The 21,408-nt window shown below is 50.2% G+C and overlaps 8 protein-coding genes across 8 annotated transcripts; 3 read left to right on the plus strand and 5 right to left on the minus strand.

The window, feature by feature from the left end:
* Positions 1 to 332: 332 nt before the first annotated feature.
* On the plus strand, positions 333 to 2,404 carry P175DRAFT_0534955 (uncharacterized protein; the record flags this gene model as incomplete). Its single annotated transcript, XM_040900183.1, has 4 exons — positions 333 to 646; positions 715 to 1,174; positions 1,262 to 1,608; positions 1,678 to 2,404. 4 exons carry the CDS (start codon positions 333 to 335, stop codon positions 2,402 to 2,404), a joined length of 1,848 nt encoding a protein of 615 aa, XP_040749443.1.
* Positions 2,405 to 3,303: 899 nt separating this feature from the next.
* Positions 3,304 to 5,076, plus strand: P175DRAFT_0511511 (uncharacterized protein; the record flags this gene model as incomplete). The annotated part of the gene is made up of 4 exons (XM_040898591.1): positions 3,304 to 3,351; positions 3,425 to 4,275; positions 4,355 to 4,765; positions 4,833 to 5,076. The coding sequence occupies 4 exons, from the start codon at positions 3,304 to 3,306 to the stop codon at positions 5,074 to 5,076; spliced, it is 1,554 nt and encodes a 517-aa protein (XP_040749444.1).
* On the minus strand, positions 5,060 to 6,125 carry P175DRAFT_0346663 (uncharacterized protein). Its single transcript, XM_040892907.1, has one exon. The coding sequence runs from the start codon at positions 5,915 to 5,917 to the stop codon at positions 5,351 to 5,353; it is 567 nt and encodes a 188-aa protein (XP_040749445.1). The 5' UTR covers positions 5,918 to 6,125; the 3' UTR covers positions 5,060 to 5,350.
* A 25-nt stretch (positions 6,126 to 6,150) lies between these two features.
* On the minus strand, positions 6,151 to 10,429 carry P175DRAFT_0559952 (uncharacterized protein). The gene is made up of 7 exons (XM_040900952.1): positions 10,140 to 10,429; positions 9,619 to 9,938; positions 9,463 to 9,560; positions 8,517 to 8,610; positions 7,300 to 7,815; positions 7,051 to 7,215; positions 6,151 to 6,991 (listed from the first exon to the last, which is right to left on the minus strand). The coding sequence occupies exons 1-7, from the start codon at positions 10,333 to 10,335 to the stop codon at positions 6,572 to 6,574; spliced, it is 1,809 nt and encodes a 602-aa protein (XP_040749446.1). The 5' UTR covers positions 10,336 to 10,429; the 3' UTR covers positions 6,151 to 6,571.
* A 272-nt stretch (positions 10,430 to 10,701) lies between these two features.
* P175DRAFT_0503938 (uncharacterized protein) lies at positions 10,702 to 12,125 on the minus strand. Its single transcript, XM_040897729.1, has 6 exons — positions 11,954 to 12,125; positions 11,800 to 11,882; positions 11,583 to 11,727; positions 11,483 to 11,518; positions 10,805 to 11,411; positions 10,702 to 10,747 (listed from the first exon to the last, which is right to left on the minus strand). The coding sequence occupies exons 1-6, from the start codon at positions 12,086 to 12,088 to the stop codon at positions 10,707 to 10,709; spliced, it is 1,047 nt and encodes a 348-aa protein (XP_040749447.1). The 5' UTR covers positions 12,089 to 12,125; the 3' UTR covers positions 10,702 to 10,706.
* A 7-nt stretch (positions 12,126 to 12,132) lies between these two features.
* On the minus strand, positions 12,133 to 16,344 carry P175DRAFT_0503940 (putative nuclear serine protease HtrA2/Nma111). Its single transcript, XM_040897730.1, has 4 exons — positions 15,469 to 16,344; positions 13,087 to 15,387; positions 12,834 to 13,031; positions 12,133 to 12,779 (listed from the first exon to the last, which is right to left on the minus strand). The coding sequence occupies exons 1-4, from the start codon at positions 16,240 to 16,242 to the stop codon at positions 12,606 to 12,608; spliced, it is 3,447 nt and encodes a 1,148-aa protein (XP_040749448.1). The 5' UTR covers positions 16,243 to 16,344; the 3' UTR covers positions 12,133 to 12,605.
* Positions 16,345 to 17,066: 722 nt separating this feature from the next.
* Positions 17,067 to 18,296, minus strand: P175DRAFT_0444324 (uncharacterized protein; the record flags this gene model as incomplete). The annotated part of the gene is made up of 2 exons (XM_040894223.1): positions 17,067 to 17,743; positions 18,077 to 18,296. 2 exons carry the CDS (start codon positions 18,294 to 18,296, stop codon positions 17,067 to 17,069), a joined length of 897 nt encoding a protein of 298 aa, XP_040749449.1.
* Positions 18,297 to 19,148: 852 nt separating this feature from the next.
* Positions 19,149 to 19,597, plus strand: P175DRAFT_0559956 (uncharacterized protein; the record flags this gene model as incomplete). The annotated part of the gene is made up of 2 exons (XM_040900953.1): positions 19,149 to 19,253; positions 19,310 to 19,597. The coding sequence occupies 2 exons, from the start codon at positions 19,149 to 19,151 to the stop codon at positions 19,595 to 19,597; spliced, it is 393 nt and encodes a 130-aa protein (XP_040749450.1).
* Between the last annotated feature and the right edge of the window lie 1,811 nt (positions 19,598 to 21,408).

Consider the following 21,408-nt stretch of genomic DNA (forward strand, 5'->3'; position numbering starts at 1 on the left):
TCCGATGTGAAAAATATGCCTTGGACGATCCTTGTGCCGAGAAAACCTCTCTCCGGCTTCTTAAATAGTTTGTTAAGCTGGCACCGGAGGATGGTGTATGTATACTGAGTACTCCGTGTATATATATGTACATCGCTTCGGCTTAAGCCCGGGAAACTCAGACCCGAGACTCCCCGGAAATTGGGGTTGGCCCCCCCGCATTATAACCGCTTGTCCCCGGGTTGATATGCAGGTTTTTCTTGCCCTCAACCCTTCCAGACTGTCCGGACGACGCGACTAGGCCAGAAATTGAGGACCACATCACGGAGCAGGATAATCCTGGCGCATGCATCATGTTAGAGTGCGATGCTGAGTCTGGACCTTCTCCCACAACGCACCCGGCCAAGTTGCCGGTATTTGGGGATTTGCCTCCGTTATCGCACGACCTACAAAGCCCCATTGAGGTGAGCGAGCCAGTCAAGGAGGCGGGTTCGAAGAAAAGGAAGATCGAGCGAGGGCTTTCCTATCCTAGGAAACGTTCGGTTCGAGCTTGTCAACTGTGCCGGCGTCGAAAGACCAAATGCGACAATGCGCTGCCCAAGTGCGGCCTGTGCAATGAAGTTGGGACTACCTGTACCTACGAGGATAGTGACTCTAATCTGTTTTCGTAAGTAGTTGCTCCAGATCCCCCCCTCCTGTTGGAACACAGACTGCCGTTCTAAATGAAGTCCCTAGGCACGACCCGACAACTCTCGCCATATTTGAGCGGATCAGCCATTTAGTGCAGCTGGTTGAGGATCTTAGAAGTGCGCGAGTAGTAGCGAACGAGACCTCTCCATTGCCCTCTCGTACGCCTTCTCTCACTTACAATAATGGAATGTCTGGCTTGGTGTCCCCTGCAATCCCCTCGCGCTGCAACTTGACATTTCGCATCTCGACATGGGAAATATTCGATGGACAGTGTCTATCGCTAGATCCCGACGCACAGTTCCAGGGACTCAACCAATGCGCCCCAAAAGTCAATGCCCAGCATACAGGAGCCCGGATTGTGGAAGAGGACGCCCCTCGTCTGATTCGTCGCTTCTTGTCTAACGTCCACCCCAAGAACCCGGTAGTAGACCATAATTTGCTGCTCGTATATGCTAAGGATGTTGCAGAAAAAGGTCTCTGGTGGGATGGGCCCACATGTCTGGTCGTAAGTTATTCAACCTTGGAAAGGAGAAAGCGCGACAAGTCGAAAAGTGGTCAGAGGCTTTGGCTAATCTTCCTCCTTTGTCCGTAGCTGGTCGCATGTGCATTAGGCTGCATCTCCTCCGAGTTCCGTCGAGTATCTGTTACTGCGCCGGGAGAGACTGAGGGCAATCGCGTTTTGGCCGACGCATACTATGCCGCAGCACAACGGCGCATTGCTTCCCTTGATTTTTGCTCGCTTGAATACTTGCAATGTCTCTTCCTTTCTGGCATGTACGAGACATACAATCTGCGTTTACTTGCAGCATGGCACTCGTTTCATTCTGCCTGTGGTGCCATCCAGATCTACTTCCATCGATGGGGGGGGTCTCAGAGCAGGGACGAACGCACCACTCAGATTGAGCGACAGCTGTATTGGTCCAGTTTGCGGTCCGAAAGGTGCAATTTTGCCATCTAGTCCTCGATAAAGCCTATCACTGACTGACAATACGTTTTGCCTTGCAACAGGGAACTGTGTATCGAGCTGAATCTCCCATGCTCCCAGCTTTCTGACTTCCCTATTGCCGACCAATTCCCAACGCCGCCACAGCAGGCCAACCTTCTGGAAGCGTACGAGGGGTTTTCAGTCGAAGAGATGTGGTACTACTATCTCACGGAAATCTCTCAACGGTGTATCTCCGATCGCATTCTCAACACATTTTACACCGAAGACAATGATAGGAAATGGCTGACCTGTCCAGTGGACGAAATGGTCAAAGTCGCAACCGAGCTGGAAGAAAACCTCAATTTTGCTATTTCAAACCTACCAGCACAGCTGCGGTATGAGCAAGAAGAGCTGCAACACCGAGAACTACCCTTCTTCACAAGCATGCGAATCATGACCGCCAGGGAATCTCTCTATCGTCCCTTTTTGTACCGCGTGGTACACTCCCTCCAGGCCCAGCCGGCGGTAGTCCAAGACCTAGCGTCCCGGTGCTTGGATTTGTGCCGGACTTTGACCCACCACGTTGCGATCCAATACCGCCACCATGGAAGCTGGCTAATGGCTCGATGCGCGTTTCGATGCGGCCTTTCCATCCTTGCTGCTGCAAGAAGCGGCAGGATTCCTGTTCCTCCTGATTGGAGGGAGTGTGTTGAAAAGGCCATTGCCACAGTGAGATTCTGGGCCAAAGACGCCAGTGATTTGGAAACGCTGGATAAGTCGCTGTGTAGGGTTTATGAGACTACGAAATGAAGGCGCCGTACACACCCCTGAATATCTAGAATATTCCAAATACATGTCTCTTGAAACCGGTTACCCCGCGAATGAACGGTCCTAAGGCTCGGATGCTGGAATGCGGGATTTCATCAATCAAGGCGTGACAATGTGGCTGGACCCTAAAGTTAATCTACTGGGGGGAGGTCGATCATCTCCTGGAACGTAACCCTAAATTGATAATCATCGACCAGAGGAACAGGGGGGGGTGCCACGGCCTCCAGTCACAGATAAAACGCACCGGGATACACCCTGCCCGGACAGCAAGGTTCGGCGATATGAGGACGAAAAGCACAGCAAATCGACGAGTTAACCGAGGCTATAGAGCAGATACTTTAGACACTAAAGGGGTTAGGATCGGGTTCTCTCTGCCTCATTTTTTACAGACTTAGCTTAGTTGTCGGAGGACGAGTCAGTCAGGTCGAGTCCGGAAATGCGTACTTTGTACAGAGAGTAATAAGAACGGCTACCTAATATTCCTTTAGCTGAGAATCGAGCCACCCACCACCGTTCTTGGAGTGGAACGCAGGAGCAGACAACACCGATCCCGGCCCCTTTCCCAGTGGTCAAGCGGATATCAGTATGGAGTACCGATTCCTGGACATTGAGCTCCTAGGCTACGCTGATTGGTGGCCATGACTAGAAAGTTGAAATATTTTGCACCCGAGACTCCCCGGACCAGGATTTGTGGAGCAAGCCCGGTAGTTCCTGGGGAAGTATATACTATATAGGAATAATCTATCCAGTATCTGGGATTGTCGGTTATTGGTTGTCGCCCGGAGAGAGATCTGCACACATATCTAGGGCTTTCCCCCCCCCTGGGGATCTCGACCTCATTTTTCCTTCATTTATCAATTATACCAAAGCTAGTTAATATCATGGCGAGGACAAAAGCTGACAAGTCCATTTCAGAGGCTTTACTTGCGGTAAGATCGGCGCGGTCTCCCCAATACCTAGGGTTTGTTATGTTATGCTCACTGGAGTTCTATCAATACATAGGTCCTACCTTCGGATCGGAGGCCGTGGTACAAGGTCCCTCACTTGATCCGACTGAATGCCATTCTTGTTGGAATTTTACTATTTTCCAGCACCGTGGGCTATGATATTTCTCTGATGAATGGGCTTCAGTCCATGGGCCAATGGACGGAGTTTATGAACCACCCAGCTGGCGCGTGGCTTGGGTTCATCGGAGCAATTCAATCCCTTGGTGGAGTCATCGGAATGCCCCTACAGGCCTCGTTCTCTAACCGATATGGCCGGAAGCCCTCTCTCTGGGTGGGATACATCTTCCTGGCTGGGGGGGTTGCCATGCAAACCGCGACTCCCATCCCAGCATTGTTCATTGTTTCGCGATTCATTGTCGGTTTCTCGTCGGCATGGTTTATGAGTGCCCCGGTTCTCATTGCTGAACTTGCTTATCCGACACAGCGTTCCAAGGTGGTTGCCTTATATCAACCCATGTACTATGTCGGCTCTGTCCTGTCCTCATGGGCAACGTTTGGCTGTCGCAATATGGCATCGTCGTGGGGCTGGAGGATCCCTGTGGTTCTCCAGATCACATTCCCAGTTATATCCATTCCTTTTGTTTTGTTGTGTCCCGAGAGCCCCCGCTGGCTGGTTCGCAACGGTAAATCAGACCAGGCCCGCCAAATCCTGACCAAGTACCACGCCGGTGGGGATGAGCAATCTCCGCTTGTGAACTTCCAGATGGAGGAGATCGCGGATGCCATCCGAGTCGAAAATGAATTGGCTTATACGGCAAGCTGGATGGATATGCTCAGGACCAAAGGAAACCGCCGCAGGCTGTATATCAGCGCGACTCTGGGTGTCTCTGCGCAGTGGAATGGAGTGTACGTCCCGTTGTTTGACGCCTTTTTTTTTTTTTTTTTTTTGACTTCGTGTGGACTGACCTTGGATATCTCTTCGCAGGGGAATTGTATCCTACTACCTTAGCCTGATTCTTAATAGCGTCGGGATCACTTCAGTTACGCAACAGACGATGGTCAACGGCTTCCTGCAAATCTGGAATCTTATTCTGGCTATCGTTGGAGCGCAATTCGTGGATTTCGCCGGCCGCCGCATGCTTTTCATCATCTCCACCGTCACAATGCTGATCAGTTACATCCTTATCACTGGCCTCGCCGGTAGCTTTGCCACGACCCAAGTCAGTGCGGTCGGAACAGCGGTGATTCCATTCTTATTCATCTTCTACGGAGGATATGATCTCGCGTGGACGCCGCTGTTGGTTTCGTATCCCGCCGAGATCTGGTCATACTCCTTGCGAGCCAAGGGCGTTTCGCTGGCCTACATGTTCACTTACCTTGCCCTGCTTTTCAACCAGTAAGCCGCATTAAAGCATCCATCCCCGGACGAAAATAACTGGGCGGGCTCACTGACGATATCGCAGATTAGTGAACCCGATCGCTCTGGACGCAATCGGATGGAAATACTATATTCTTTACATCGCTCTCCTGGTCATTATCCTGGTTAATGTATGGTTCACGTATCCCGAGACCCGTGGCTACTCCCTGGAGGAAATGGCCGTGCTTTTTGACCAGGACGACCTGGGCGAAGACGAACGGGGATCGAAGATGAAGCGAGAAGCTTCTCACACTGAACACGTCGAGACATCCGAGAAATCCGGAATCTAAAAGGTTGAAGAATAGTCTACTCTCTGTTGAGGAGATAGAAGGACCCTCTGACCCTAGCTTTGTTAAGATTTGCTTCCATTGCCGGACTCAAATCAGCTAGATATCATGTAGTGAATGTACAGTTGATATGCTCTCCCTAAGTTATTAATTCCCGAACGAAAATGTGCAATTTAGATACATACATACCACACGCACCAAATATCGAATTCCCTACTGATACAAAGAATTAACTGTGAAACCACCTATTATTCTAACCCATTGACATGCCTCCAAATCAAACCAAACCACCGGGTTCCACCCCACAGCCTCTTCCAGCACGCTGCCTAAACGCAGCAGCACCCAGCGCACCCCAAAACCCGCCCCGGACTGGCTCCAATCGTCTACCGCAACTTGGCCCTTCCTCGCATGCGGCCCGCGAGCGCCAGCACCGAAAAACCCCGTTCCGACAGCGCCTCCAACGCCAGCAGACCGGAATCAGAAGAGCAGGTGTTCTTTTATGCGAGTGATCGCGGGGCTGGCGATGAGACCCGCCGCGGTAGAGGACGTGTGTGTGGCGAGGATGGTGTGGAAGAGCGAGGTTGGTCTTCTTGTAGGCCTTGATTTTTGCTGTAAAGAGAATTTTGAATTCCAGTATCTCAAGAGAGGGTTTACTTTCCAATCTGCATGAGTATATATGCTTGTGGCACATTGTATTAGAGAATAACCACCCTAACCCTAACTTTGAGTCCACATTCCCAAAGCTTGCAGAACTGTTAACTATCACCTTCGCACAATGAATAAGTTGATCTAAATTATCGTAGACGTGGATTCTCAGTTCCAACCAAATGACCTCTCTCTCCATGCCTCCCTTTCTAGAGCCAATTCATACCTAAGGAAGAGTCGGCGGGACACGAACTCGCTGTAGTTCCACCAAGATCCGTTCCGTTCCGGTATTGTATGTATTGCTTCACACTGCGTTATCTGCCGGGGATTTCACGCGAGGATGTCGAGAATTACTTTTCTACCCACGGTGAGCTGTATCCCCGAGCCGTCCTGCATGTCGAGCCGTCGGGATCGTGCAAGCGCGCGGGCCCGGAGCCCTTAGCCCTTCGGATACGCGTTGAGCCGTCCCTGCACCTGGGAAGACTTAGGGTTCGGGTACCGGATGGAGGAGACTTGTAGTCTTGGACTCCATACGGAGGCGGGTATCTGAATATCCCGAGACGCTAAATTCTTACTTTACTGCATGCGGCTGGGGATAAGTCTGTCCAGAAGCACTAGTTAGTTACAGTACGGGGAGTATACATACGGAGTACTGAACCAAGAAGCTCATGATTATGGGAAAGTTGTCAGGTTTGGAATGAATTATGGGATGTATCTCAATTCGATCTGTATACATACATAATACAACTGTGATTTGTCTTGATGCTCTCGACTAAACTAAACTATTCTAAAATAGATCGCGTTATACATATGTGGAATGATTCCAGGCCTACTATCCGTAGATACTATGTAACTAGGTTGCAAAATTGAACTGCTCGAAGATTGTAGGCCCACTGAGGTTCTTCCCATCCACGATCCCGCTTAATATACCGGACCATCTGGTATAAGGCTCTCCACTGTAGCCGGCAACAATATACCTCCCAGTGGCCTTCAAGTGGAGATCTCCATCAGGAAGCGTGATGTTGATCTGGAATCCTGTCGGAGCGCCTTCCCCCGCTGTTGGCGGATATGTCGCGTTTTCGCCATACGGGCGAGTAGTGATTCCCGAGCATTGCGCCACCAGAATCTCATCATCCTTCGCGACGTACGAAGAGACGTAGTTCTCCCCTTGTGGGGATAGGAAATCGAACCACACGATGCTGTAAGGACCGATATGCCCGTGGCCCCAATACCACGATCCGACATTCGAGAGGAAGTTTTGGTCCCCCCAGTTCTAGTTTATATCAGCTCTCTTTTTCTCCCTCCGGGGGGGTTTGATGTGGAGCGACCTACCTTGTCGTGATATCCCGCACCAACGAAGCTCAGTTTCTCGCCTCGGACAGCCAGCTCCACGGCCGCACTGGCATCGGGAATTGCATTGATCCATCCGATGTGAGGAGCAATCTGGAGACTTTGCCCGGGAGTCGCGGGCCCGCAGGGGCAATGCGCCGGAGCAACCTATACATACCGCGTCGTACGGCCTTAGCAAAACGGTTCTGGTCGAGGGGTGCTCTGGGTGGAAAAGAGCCGCCCGCGACTTACCGACTGAAGAACCAACGACCCAAATATTCCTTGCTCCGGAGAATTTATCTGCACGTAGTATGCGGATAAATCCGGAGCGCCTGCAAAAGACAACCCAGTGCCCACGTAGGAACCGCTGGTACCGTCTCCGATGGTCGCGAATTGGGCCTCCGTCGCGTTGAAGAGATATTGGTCCTGGGTCCCATTGGGCCAGGTAACGGTCACTTGCGCGAGGTCGACACTGGTATAGCCTGCCGCGGCAAATTCGCTGAGCATCTGAAATCCCCCAGCTGTGGCCGTATAGAGGACAGCCACAACGGAGGCCTGCTCTCCGCTTGCGGTAAACGGTTGCACAACGTCAAAATACCACCAGTCCCAGGTTGAGCTGTTGATGGGGACGACTTTCGGACCGTCCAGCCCACCCTCACAGTATGTCCATTGAACTTCGGAGGGCTCTGAGGCGGGACCCCGAGGGACGGTTATTGCCTGCGCGAGGGTTTGGTGAACACCAAGGGCGAAGCACAAGTATCGAAACCCCTTCATTTTGTTTTTTTTTTTTTAGTTTCTTCCTCGCAGGGAGTATAGGGTTGTCCTTTTTTTTTTTTTTTTTTTTGGCAAGGAGCTTGCGTGGATTTTACCACGCTTTTATATGTGGGATTCGTTATTAGCACGCTGCCTGTTTTTTTTTTTATGTCTCACCTCAGCGCCGCTGGACTTGCCCTCCGGCAGGTGTAGTAGTATAGGTGCTAGTATAGATACTAGTAGTTATAGAAGTTAAACGAATTATAGTCAATGCAATGGGGCAGCGAGCGGGCCCCGGGTCAACCACCCACGCTGCAGTGATGACAATGTACAGCCAAATTAGGGCATAAAAAGAGCTGGATGCCTAATAGAACTAACTCTCTCCTAGTCAGCTAGCCATTGGAAAACACAGTACTAAAACAGGTGGTTTAATAGTGGTCAAATTCGACGATGAATGACCGATTACGCTACGAATCTTGCAAAGGAAACAGGTAACGCTTCATCGACAAAGGGTTTCCTTCTCTTGTGTGCTGTGTATGCCGTGAGCATTCTTCGCCTTCGTAGATCCTTATCTTGATGTGGAAAACAGACACTCCGGTGGACCTCTCTGTCCTCTTTGTTATAGTAGCTGAAGCCGGATCTCCTTCTGTTTAATAGGTAGGGAGTAACTCCGCTCTACCTAGGTACGGAATAGTATGGAACTATTTTCTGGCCACTGAAGATCCATCCTTCGGGGGCACAATATCCTGCGGATGAGGGCGCTGATATTGTTCTCTGCTAGTTGACGGATATTGGCCAGCAGTTCCTCCACTGAAAGTCTATCCAACAGCTCTCTAAACACCATCGGCTTTTATATCCGCGCATCAGAAAAGAAAAAGAAAAAAAAAAAAAAAAAAAACCCGGCACTTGAACTTTATCCCGGGGTCGAATTAGCCCTGAATATTGAGCACTGCTTGAGTATGCTAGATGAAACTAGTTAGTTAATGAAAATGAAATTAATAATATAATAAATTGTCAACGTTACCGTAGCTAATACAGTATTATATTGGTCCACATAAATACTATAGCTTACACATGTTGCTTTAGTATTTGTTGGCGCCGACGGCCAAATAGAATCCGGTGAGGTATTTTTCTCGTCTGTAATCTCAGGGGCAGAGAGAGATAATGGTGGAAATGAATGGAATAGTGATCCTGAAAGAAATCCAGGATGGGTAGCTCCATTACCGTCAAGATAGACCCGTCGGAGTTCCAAGGAGCTGGAAGTATCTCCTCCCTAGGGACTTGGTTAATATCAAGTATGTATGTGTAGGGTAGTTCCTGTCACTTACTGTTCAGCTGAAAAGGTGTCTAGACGACCATTTCGTCCTGACAGTATTATTTTTGGTCACCATATTTACCTATTTCCGGCCTAGCTAAGCAACCTTCCACAGAGGTACAGAGTATAAAAATGATAAGCAATGGAATCCTCACTCCTCTGCAATGCGCACACCAGGTGCTCGAGTTCTCTCCTGAATGTCTGCTACCCAGAATCTCCAGCTCTTGAGAAGACACCACCTTTGTATCCTAGAGCGGAGTGTTCTATCGTAGGCACCTGAACAAGGCCGCCATCCGTCCTCTCCTCCCCCACCACCGCGGGCATAAGCAACCCGTACTTTCCCTTACCAAGCCCGGGAGCTTCTACCCTCAAAATAGAGATCTATCTCGGGAAGATCATGAAGGATTTCAGGTCCAGTATCCCTCAGGTATCTTCCGTCTTTAGTCTATAGCAAGTGAGCTCATGAACAAGATGCAGAGAATGAGGCATAAAGGAAAACTCACTGTATTAGGCCCTTCGCGACCCTTTTCAACTTCAATCAAAGCCCAATCAACATTCATCCACGAGTCAATGTTCGCAGAAGGGTGCTTGCGGCGTCTGAGCCCTGAACCTGCAATGACTGAACCAAACTTGTTTCGATTTCCGGCGCAAAAATCATGAATCTCCTTCACAAAATCTGTTTCAGCATCAATGGTTGCTTTTATGTGTGTAAATTGTCTTCTGTCAATCCTGGGCATTATGTCTAAGAGACCTTTCTGCTCCATTGCCAGGCCTTTCTTGTACAGTGGGTGGGCGAGGCCTTGAGCAATGCTGGTATCAAGCTCTTGAATTTTTTTTGTTTAATATCTGCATGACTTGGGCTCTGCAGGTGAAGATCTCCCTATACAAAAAAAAAAAAAAAAAAAATAAAAAATTAGCAACAACATCTCAAGTGCATTATCGAAGGGAACATACCTGTAAGTTTCATTGTACAGAGTACCAATTTTAGGATAGAACTGGTTGTCTCTGGTCATCCTAATCGTACGAGCAGGAAGGGAGCACAGATTCGGGCCGCCAACCCTCAGGTCTTCATCTGTGAAGTTGTCAAATGTTGTGCTCCCTTCATCATCGCTTGATCCTCTACTTCTTTCTTTTCCTGCCATCTGGCCCCGGTTTTCCCTCTTCATCGCTGATGACGCTTGCTGCCCGCTTTCGTTCATGACGACTGATACTTTCTGCATCCCCTCCTGTGATTCTTAGAACGACCGGGGATGCATATGCTAGTTCCAGGTCGGAACCTAGCGATACTGAGCGTGTCGTCATTCTCTGCTGGCTAGCAACGTATAGTGATGACTAGAGGGAATAGATGACTGGGGAGGAACCCACTAGGTGAAAAGGCAACAGAAAAAAGAGATGGGAATAATCCAGGAAAGGAAGAATCTGCTTGATGAAAGAAAGAGTTTAAAAATATCAAATTCACCTGCATATATTGTTGTGGTAATTATGTTGGAATAATTATGTAATTCTCTCCAGGTTATGATTTATGTATCCCGCATACTGAGGTGTATAGTATAGTTACCTATATCAATTGAATTATTAGGTACATACCGCGCTACAGAATCGCAATTGCATTTGCATGTGTACTGATTCCACCTAGGACCGCGTTAGAAGACATGCAACGCCATACGTTTGAAATAAGAAAATACCTACCAGGCACATTCGCCGGCGCACTCGTCATGAAAAACGTCCAGCGCTGCCTCTCGGCACACTTCGCCGCCAGTCTGTCCAAATCCCACATTTCTCCCAAGGGCATGCCCCAGAGCGCCAGAATGAACTCGTGCAGGTAATATTCCTGTGGCGTGGGCCAGCGCTCAAACGAAGGGGAATCGCCCGCAACCCCAGCAAAATAGCAATCGTGAAGCCAGTCCACCATCGGCTCCTCCTGCTGGAGCCCGGCAAACCTCATATCATAGAGGCTAGGGGCTTCCGTCTGCGCGATGAGCTTTGCGCGCTCTTCCTGGCTGGTGGTGGCTTGGTACCGTTCAACAAACCCCGAGCGGACCAGAAGAATGTCACCGATTTTAATGTCGCCGCCCTGGGCCCAGGGCCGGATATCAATTCCCTGCGCCCTTCCACATTCGTGGAGGTCTTTGTAGGAAATCGCGTGGCCGCTGCATGGATCGTAGTTTATGCCCTTGGATTTGGCGTATCGGCGGTAATCCAGGAGGATGCCGCGGCCGGCAATGCCGTGGGTGGCCCAGTGATGGATACTGCATTTGTGGTTTGCATGGGGACCGACGATGTCTTGACCGGTGGTCTAATCTATTGTTCAGCTGGGATATAGTTACTACAGAAAGGGTAAGGAACACGATAGTTACAGGGACATACACCATTGTAAAACACCTTGGACGGCATATGCGCGAACTATACACCGGTCAAACACCCACCGTCAGGGTTACATATCGATGGAAGGGACAGGAAATAATACATGTCTGAACCCATCCCACTGCGTTGAACTCTGAGTGTTCAGGGTGTAAGTATCGTCGAAGATCACATCCTCGGTCAGACTTTTGATGGAATGGACAAAGTCCTCGCGATGAAATGTTGCTGGCTGTGGCATATTCAGGGGGAGGCTGTGCGAACAGCAAGTTCCGCATATTATTAGCCCAGTAACTAAGGAGTCTTGACCACTGTGATTCACGTACTTGAGAGGCACCACTTCTCCTGTCTTGATCTCAGAAGAAGCGTCACGCACTCTCCGTGGCGTCAAGAGATTCAATCGACCAAGCTTGAATATCAAGTCAACTCAATCCAACCGGCTTAGTTAGCTCCAAGCGGCAAACAGAACGAAGGCCATACATTGTCATCTTCCCCCCAGAACCAGGCAGCACCATCAGGGGCACCTTCAATCTTAGGTAGATCCTTTCGACGAGGAAAGGAGTCCGAATCCGGATTCCACGGAGCTGTCAGGGGAAGCTGTTGGTGGGAAGACATAATGAGGAGTAAACGGGCCAGGGAAAGTGACTTGCATAGATTCAGGACTTAGATATACACCCAAAACAAAACAGCAGATGGGTTCTTAATATACAGCACTTCAAGCAATCATCAACCCCGCCAATAACTAGACGCCGGGACCCCGCCGGGACCTCGTAAACCGAGGATACAACAGAATGAATCGAGGATGCATCAGGCCCCGCAATTGCGCTGTCATTGCATCCCGCATGGGCCAGATCACATCAGATGTACTTACCGTATCTCTCCAATCGTCGTCTTAAACTCTGCGCAGAGGATGGTGCATGTTCTGCAGAAGTTACAACCGAGCGTACCCGATAGATGTCATGAATCTATTCAACGACCTAGGTAGTGGTGGATTGTAGGGTGTGGAAAGGATTGGAGCGGATGAACGAGAGAAGCTGGTCTATAATATATTGCTGATACCCCCTTGGTGAAGTCTGCTGGGTGTAGCTATCACGCTCTAGAATATACAGCCACATACATATATCTATCTTCACTATACATGTGCTTCCGGCTCCATATCACTTCCTCCCTCGAAACCCTCGTCCATGGCGTCTGGGTTAAGATTGGCCACATCCGCCGCGATTCCATCCCTCTGGTTCTTGTCGTGCGAGATCGTCCGCCACCCCGATGGTTGCGCATCATCCTTAACATATTCAGACATGGGGAACTAAAAGAGTCAACACATCTGCAAATCCCCACACGGGGGAAATCAAAGACATACATAGTGGTCGTTTTTCTTCATAGTCACAACCCAGGGAACGTTGTCGAACGTCACGGCGCGGAGTCGGAAGTATGTGTTGTCCGGGATTTTGCTGACTTCCTCCACAAAGCGGTCGAGGGTAGGCGTTGGAACCCCGTTGACCGCCGTGATGAAGTTAGTGGGCGAGAGACCGTACTGATAGGCCGGGGATCCTCGGCTCTAGAAAATCATCAGTAACCCAATACACTTCCTCTTGAATACTCATGAAACATACCCGTGCGCTGACGTAGATCTCGCTGTGAAGCTTAGAGATCTGTTGCCGGACGGCGTGGTGCGGCTTCTGCAGTACCGCGCCACAGAAAACAACTGCCCGGTCGGTCTCTAGATCCTCTGTCGGCACTGTCGGCACTTGGATCCGCATTTCCTCCCCATTTCGGACAATAAGAGCCTCCAGAATCTCCTTTTCATACATAATATCCAACTCAGAGACACGAGTGATGAGCTGCCCGTCTAGGGTGAGGATAATATCACCCTCCTGGAAGTCGTCGGCCGTCGATGCGAACCCCGCTGGAGGACAGTCGACCTTGCGAACCATGAAGAGTTGGTGTCGGGACGGGTTAGCCTGGGTCACCTTCTGAATCCACTCCTCTGAGACCCCCATGATACGAGCCTGGCTCATCTGCACCACGTAGCTCTCCATGTTCAAAATGCGCAACTTGGGAATAACCCCCTGTTGAATCTTTGAAACAACTGGCAACAGTGCAGGCGTAGCGAATCCGAGATGATACTCAACATCCTTGTGTGAGTTGGGCGTACGTTCGCCGAGGTAGTTCAGCCACAACGCGTGTACAACGCCGTCTTCGCCAACGAGGACACCGTTCGAGCACTGGCCACTCAAACCCGTGTCCACTGTGACCGCATCCAAGTTGATCGCTCGATAGCGGGGCGCAGAAGTATTGGCCGGAATCGAGACCGTGGTAATGTCTGTCACCGCAGTCCTGGCCACCACAATACGGAAGTTCTGGTTGAAACCAACAAAAATCGTATCCTGCCCTTGTTTGATGTACTCGGAATTGAGCTTTGCGCTCTGAACTGGTGCCTGCACAAGGGTGGGGTCATATTGAACAATGCAGTAGTTTTGCAATGGATGAAGGAATATAACTTTGGCAGAAACGATAATCGAGTCAGCGACGGTGATGTTGATGTCACAGAGGTTGTACGGGACGATAGCACGCGAAACCACCACCAAACCTTTCTCTGCGTCGATTACCAACCCGAAGCCCGTCTTCTTGGCCTGTGGATATCCATCAAGCTTCAAAGGCATCGTGCAGGATACCCGGACGAAGCTGCGCACTATCTCAGCAGCAGCTGGCTGGGAGACTCCATCCAGCTGGATGAAGTCAGCCTTCCTCGGCACAGGAGGGACGGCTGCGACTGGGTCCGCAAGGTCAGAAAAGTCCCAGAGGCCAGTGTTGTCATTCCGAACTGCGAGTCGCATCTTGGGGTGCCAGTGTCGGTCGATGTAGACAATACTAGTACCTCGGGTGTGGAGGTCACGAATATGACGATATGAAATCACAACTCTAGAGCGATCGGGGATCGTCCTCATCACCTCGACAAACTCGTCCAGATCGCGGGTCTTCCGCTTGTTGACCGAATCAATCAACCATCCTGATAGGGTGTTCTCGAGTTTGAAGGAGCCGGCTGCTTCGCACACGTAAACACCCTTGGTGGCAATGGCATAGAGGCGGGCCTGCTGGTAGGACAGATTATGAAATGTTCCACCAGCCACTGTGACAAAGCGATCGGGCGTGATGGCATGCAGGTCGCCAACCTGGCACTCGATCTCCACATTCTGACCGCCTCTCTGCACCAGCAGTCTCACGGTCTGGCCAACATTGGAATCCAGAATGTCATCCAAGCGGATAAACTGCGTGAGGAGCTCTCCGTTCACCTGCAAGAGCACGTCTCCTTCCTGAAGCTTTCCATCGGCGGGTCCCTCGGGCAAAATGATTTCAGCGACCAGCATACTAGTCTCGCTGGGGGCAGCCTTGCGGACTGCGGCCTCCCACTCAGGAGTCAAACCCAAACGGCGACACTCATCGAAGGGTTTCAGAATCCACTGGGTCTGGATAGTACCTCTGGTGACAGGTTCCCCCCTGCGAATGCATTCCAGCGCACGCAGTGGGCGATCCAGGGGGAGGAAGTAATCGGTTGCAGCCCCGTCTGCACGACCACCGGCCTGCAGAGCAATGGCATGACCATCAATATTGACTACAGGACTACCAGAGCTTCCACCGCTCGCTGCGGCCGCAGCTTGGATGTAATTCGTGTTAAAATCACTATAACCTTCACCATACTCAGGAGCGTTCCTATCAAGTCGACTGATGACACCGGACAAGATGCTCAATTTTTCTCCTGCATCATTACCCACAACCCGAATCTCTGAGCCCACACGAGCTGCGTCTGGGTGAAGCTTAAGCTCCGTCAGTTTCATGTAGCGGATCGCGTTAGGATCGAATTTTAGGATACCGAAATCGTGGACGGGGTCTCGATACACAGGGCGAACATCGCACTATAGATAACCCCCCTTCCTGTCAGCCATCAATAATCATCTCCAGCTCTACTACTGGATTGTGCTTCACTTCACACTTACCTCTTCGTGGTTATCAAAGATACAGTACCCCCAAAACGGGCCCGGACAGACAACATGCCGATTTGTTAGGATATATCCACGCTCCGCATCCACCACAAAACCCGTAGCCTGACTACTCATAGAGAGCTCCGTATCGAACGAACAAGTCTGACAAAAATGGATAGACACAACACTCTTGACAACTTCCTCAATCGTCGCCTGCCACTCCGGCGAATCAGCCTGTGTAGGCCCGATGGCCATCAACGGACTGGAATCCTCCTGATCCTCAACATCGTAGACAGTTCCGTTGGCTGGCGTGGTGTCTCCAGGTGTTAACGCAGTGTTCTCAGGTTTGAGGTGTTTCACCGGCCGCTCAGCGGGAGCGGCGATCGAGCTGCGTTTGCGTTTTGCGCCTGCTTCCCCATTCATGTCCATGTTATCGGCGCGGGAGACCCCACGAAAGATCGGAGAAGTAAACTGCGAATGTCCTCGCGAATAGATCGACCGGGCGGGCGTGCGACTGGTGAGGCTGAAAGCGGGTACTCCTGTGGCGGCTAATGACCACTGCACCAGTGTCGGGGTTAGTCGTCGCCAATGCGCCAACGGAGCTCGACTCCTACCCAAGGTAGTAGTTCGCAAGGAGCCTCGAGTAAGGGAAGGTGCGCGTGATACGGCAGGGGGCAGAGACGGAGGTAACGCGCTGGTAACAGGAGGAGGAGTGGTAGAAGCGGCAGCAGAGGCAGAATTCGTAGCGACAGACAGGCTCCTTCTGTAAGCTAGGAGCCAGCAAGACATTCACAGAGCCCCAGCAGAGACAGAGACAACGAAGAAGAAGAGGAGAAGGAGAGAGAGAAGAAAAGCAAAAGCAAAAGCAAAAGGACAAAGGACAAAGGAGGGGGGAAGGGCTGAGGGAGAAAAGAAAAAGTCAGGCAAGGCCAAAAGATGAGCCAGGCTGCTGGGCGGAGAGGCTCCGGATACGTCCGCATTGATTGGGCCATCGCCCTCCTTCCGTCTGCAATTACGATCTATGTATCCCAAGCAAGTATATGCCACTGAGGTTTTAGATGATCCATGATATTCTATCTTTTTTTGGTTTTCTACATATAAATAGGGATCTAATATACAAAATACCGTCGCAATCCACGTCCAGGCTCCATCGGCGCCTATTTACACAAACGGGCTGCGCTATGTCCCCATACACTGATATCGCGCCCTTACGGAGCTCTCCCCTTCCGTGTCTCTCAGTGTGCAATGGCTTCTCCTGGAACCACTCTTCCATCTGAGGGGGGTTATCCAAATCTGTCCCTTTTCCCCTGTAAAACCCAAAACGGAAGAGGTGGCTGGAGTAGTACAGAGCCCGCCTCCATCCGGACTGGTTAATTTTGGGCTGTTTCTTCCGACCTTCCTCAGAGAGACCCCGAGTCGAACACCCACGATCAGGAGATGACAACAACAGTGAATGTTGCAGGACGGTGATCAAAACCTAGGTGGAGAAAGTTATCCACTCGTTTCGCAGGATGACCCGGTTTGGTCGGATACCCCTATTTTATTCCGATCCGTGTGCGCAACCTAGGTGGGACAATGCTAAGCTGGCCCCCCTTTCCATTGTACCAGGGCTTTCAAACAACACTTTCGCCAGCGGGAGATGGGCTAGGACCACCATTTCCTTGCGAGCCTTGCGGGCTAGGTTGAGATGTATTCGCAGCTCCCTGGGCTGCACGGGGGAACAACTCGTTCAGCTTGGTGTAAAGCTCGTTGATAGCGGGCATGTTAGGAGGCGGCGTCATATATGCGGGTGCTGTGGGAACCACGCCTCCGGCCTTTTTCGGTCTATCTGCCACATGCGCCAAGTACGCGAGGTTAGCCTGCAAGCGGCGCATGCAAGCTACGTACTCTGGACTCCTCTGAGTGGTTTTATCCGAGACTAGGTCGGAGGCCGGTGACGGATGAGACTCTTGTGAGGCTTGCGGGACCGGAGGCCCGCCTGCCTTTCCTGCCGACTGAAGGTTGATGACCTCCTGTAGCAACAGGGAGTTTATATCTAGAAGCACCGAAACGCGATCCTTCTCACGTGCGGCTGCCGCCGGGGATTGGACGGCCTGAACAGGGGTATGTGACGCTGGCTGCTGGATAGGAGGCTTGTGTTGTGCGGGAACCATATTCTTAGCCGATACAGAGGCCATATTCTGGGGTACTGCTTGTACTGTCGTCGTTGGGATGTTCGAGGTTGAGGTCGTTGGTTGGGGGAAAACACTAGGTGGCTGGGCAAAGGGCGTAGCAAAGTTGGCGTGGGGTCCTGCGAGGCGGGAAGCTCACACACCGGTTAGCCACTTGTTCTTGCTCCCAATATGATATTAAAGTAGGTACCCCAGGTGAATACTAGGGAATGTGTAGTCCGAATGTCATCGGCCAGGGCCAATTAATGCCTGGGGAGAATGTCTCGAGACGCTGGTAGAGCTGGGAAAGTGGTAGCAATATTTGTCTGACATCTCGCGCCAGAACTTGAGCGGAGAGGAAGATTGCCAGAAAGAAAGTAGCGGCACAGTTGCACCAGCAGAAGCTAGAGAAGCCACCACAAAATACAAAGAAGAAAGAAAGGCAATAAGACAGAGTATCTAAAAGTACGTACCAGTTGACTGCTGGGGAAAGCCTGACGGCATCATAGCTCCACCAGGACCACCAGCTTGCAATGGGACAGCACCGAAAGAATGTTGAGACGGTGCGTTCGACTGGGGAAAGGAAGGCATCTGATTCGGATAGTAGGGAAACTGCTGCGGATTATTCTGGGAGGGGACAGGATAACCCGTGTTAGGCTGCATTGCTGGATAGCCGGGCGCGTTGGGGTCCATGATCATTTCTTGTTCAGGAGTCTTGGAAGCGCAATATTAATGGAGGTCCAATGGTCGGGCCCGTAACCAAAGCCAACAGGACGGCCAGACGCGAAACAATAATCGGTAAATAGTGAATAATAATAATGATATTAATAATAAATAATGGAATAAAACCAATCGACAAGAGCGATTATCCTTGATTCCTTTGGACTTGGTCAAAACCGGCGCGATTTCCCGCACAGACAGTCAAATAATATGGGAGAGTAGGGGCACAATCTCTGAGACGGCGAGTCTCAGGTAACGTCGACGGGCCGTTGGAGAGGATGATGGCGCGGTGAACCTTTTGCGTCGCTGGTCCCCCAGGTTTTTTTTTTTTTTTTTTTTTTTGTTTCTTAGCTTTTCCCTATTGATTCTGGAAAAATCTGAGAAAAAGAAAAGGCAAGACTAGCGAGATTCAGACGCGGATGATTGGCCAGCGGAAATATTGCATTTGATAGAGAAAGGGGGAACCGGGAAGAGGGAATATGAAATTATGAATTCAGGATTGAGAGCACGATCGACTGAAAGACTCGGAACAAAAGAGACCAAATCCAGCGAGATCAGCCTTGGGGCGGACAGACTAATGCAGCGAACTTGCCTGGGCAGTGGAGAGGACGATTGATGGATGGATGGATAGGCGGACGGACTGAATTAAAGGTGGACCACTGGAATGAAAGGAACCATGCTATTGGGGAAGAAATATTGCACTGGGGCTAGACCAGCGGACTAGAAGACTGTGGGTGAGATGATATATGATGAAGAGGACGACGATCTTTGGATAACAATAAGAGAAGATGAAGGAAAGAGTGGAAGAGATGGAAAGAGAGGAAGATGGAGCGAAATCGAAGTCACGATGTGTTGGCCACCGGAGGGAAGGGTATTATGGTGTTACGTCTGATTACCTGTATTAATTACCTGTATTTTATACCCTCTGCCGTATGATCCGCAAAGAGATCGTCTGCGCGTCAAGTATTTTTGTACCTGTTCTGTAGCAAACATACCAAGACCACCAGTCGCCTCCTCTTCCACCTCCTATCCACGGAGGCCTTCATATCAACTACGAGAGCCCAACCTTCCTCCTCATGTCCCAATTACATCGACAAAAGATGCACACAACCCAGGCACTGCCTAGACCTGATCCTTCAGTTATCAATTCATCCTTTACCTATTCCCCAACCAGCCCCTGGTTCAACGCGGGCATATTGGACAATGCTCCCCAGCTTTGGCCAAGCAGAGGTACCGCTTCGATTAGATTCTGGACGAACGTCGAACGCACTTAATCAGGCATCCTAGTCAGGATCTACCGGATCTACCTTGCAGATCGCTCAGGTATTCTGGGGATACAAAAAGCAACGAACAAAAGATGACAGAGAAACACTAACTCCAGAGGTCGGGAGCCTCGCAACCTCAGTATTGAAGCCGTTGCCATTCCATAAGAAGGAACATGCCAGTTGGGTGATAAAAGAGAGACCCTTCCCTTCGTCTTTATTATTTTTTTTCTCTCGAAGTTTTTGGTATTCATATGTGAACAGTGGGCTGTGCAGAAGCAATGAGAACGGTGCAGGGTGTTCTTGGTACAACTGGCTACTATCTGCTGTATGATATGTACATCACTGGAGAGTCAGACCCATGATGGTGGCGCTGAAACAGTACTATGTACTATGTAGTCGCTGCGATCCATCGTGAGGCTGATCAGCCACCGAAATTATTCAGAACTGACATATATGGTCTTAGAGCGGTATTGAAAGATTCCGTCGGTCACCAATCGAGAACTCGTCAGCCCCGATACAAACGGCCATATTGGTTTTGAATCAGATGGAAGCATAATCGGTTAATGAATCGTGTTCGCAATTGACCGCCAGATAAATGGCTATCGGGTGATCTGCACCCTCAGGAAACCACCCCCGCCGATAGTTTCGCAGGATAGTGCTGTTGACGCCACCTTAAAGTGTCTATTTATTTCAAATCCCCAACCCATCAAGTGACAATAGATCCTTGACAGCAGTACCCACTCAGCCTTAGATAGCTGAGTGAAACGGAGCTAGCCCGTGAGACGCGATGTGGAAAATCAACCACAAATGATAGGAATGACGAGTCATATATTCTACGGGTGGAGCGATGTTCGCCTGTTCATACATCCAACGCCGACACATCAGACATTCGACACCTGCAATCCAGGTACTGGGTTATCTACTTCTAACCTAGTTAATGTTTTCCCCGGCGAATAAGATGTCGCTAAGTTATCGTGATGTTGTTCAGTCTCTGGATTCGGAAATCCCCAAAGGCTCAGCTCTTTCATTATGAAAAATGACCACCAGAGCGACTTGATAGGCCTGGTGTGGTGTACCGATCCCTGCTTCATGCCCCACAGCAATCTATTTCTTGCATTTGAACCAGAGGCCATCGTTTACCTCTACAACAAATATCCCTAACAAATTCCAAAGGCCGTCAAAAGATGGGAGGGGAAGTATTTAAGCGCGGGTACAAAGGGATACAAGCGTATCCGGGGGTTGTAAATGTCGTAACGCAATGACCAGATGTCTCTACCTTTGATTATAGCTCCCACATGATGGTCTTCATTTCCTTCCATTCCATTTGGGCCATGGACGATGCTTTTTACAGACCCATTCACTCGGGACGGCTGTCAGCATCTGCCTAGACTATTGGCTGCTCGAAATCTAGACCCCGGCAATTGATATTCATTGACAGCCTGACACCTAGCCATGTGGATAGCTGGACTAGTGGAAACGTTGAGTTGTTCGTCCAGAAGCAATAGCCTGAAGCCAAGCCAGCGCTTCACGCCACAGGTTCGTCAATGTTGTCCGGTGCCAATCATCTGCTTGCATCGTATTTGCCCCCCGATGGCTACTTCGACTAATGCATTAAAGGATATACATGCATGGACTGCTCTCCGGCTCCCTCTACCATTCATCCAATCCTTCTAACAAGCATTATGCTCCTCTGGGAATTGGAGAAACTCCCACCTACGTCAGTGTGTTGCATTTCTGGTAGAACACGTAGAAGAGGTAGCATTGGGTTTGTTTTCTGTTTATTTCGGTTCTCTGAATCGACGATAATAATTATACCTTTG

Source organism: Aspergillus ochraceoroseus (assembly GCF_002846915.1).
Source record: "Aspergillus ochraceoroseus IBT 24754 chromosome Unknown P175scaffold_8, whole genome shotgun sequence".
NCBI classification, from domain to species: domain Eukaryota; kingdom Fungi; phylum Ascomycota; class Eurotiomycetes; order Eurotiales; family Aspergillaceae; genus Aspergillus; species Aspergillus ochraceoroseus.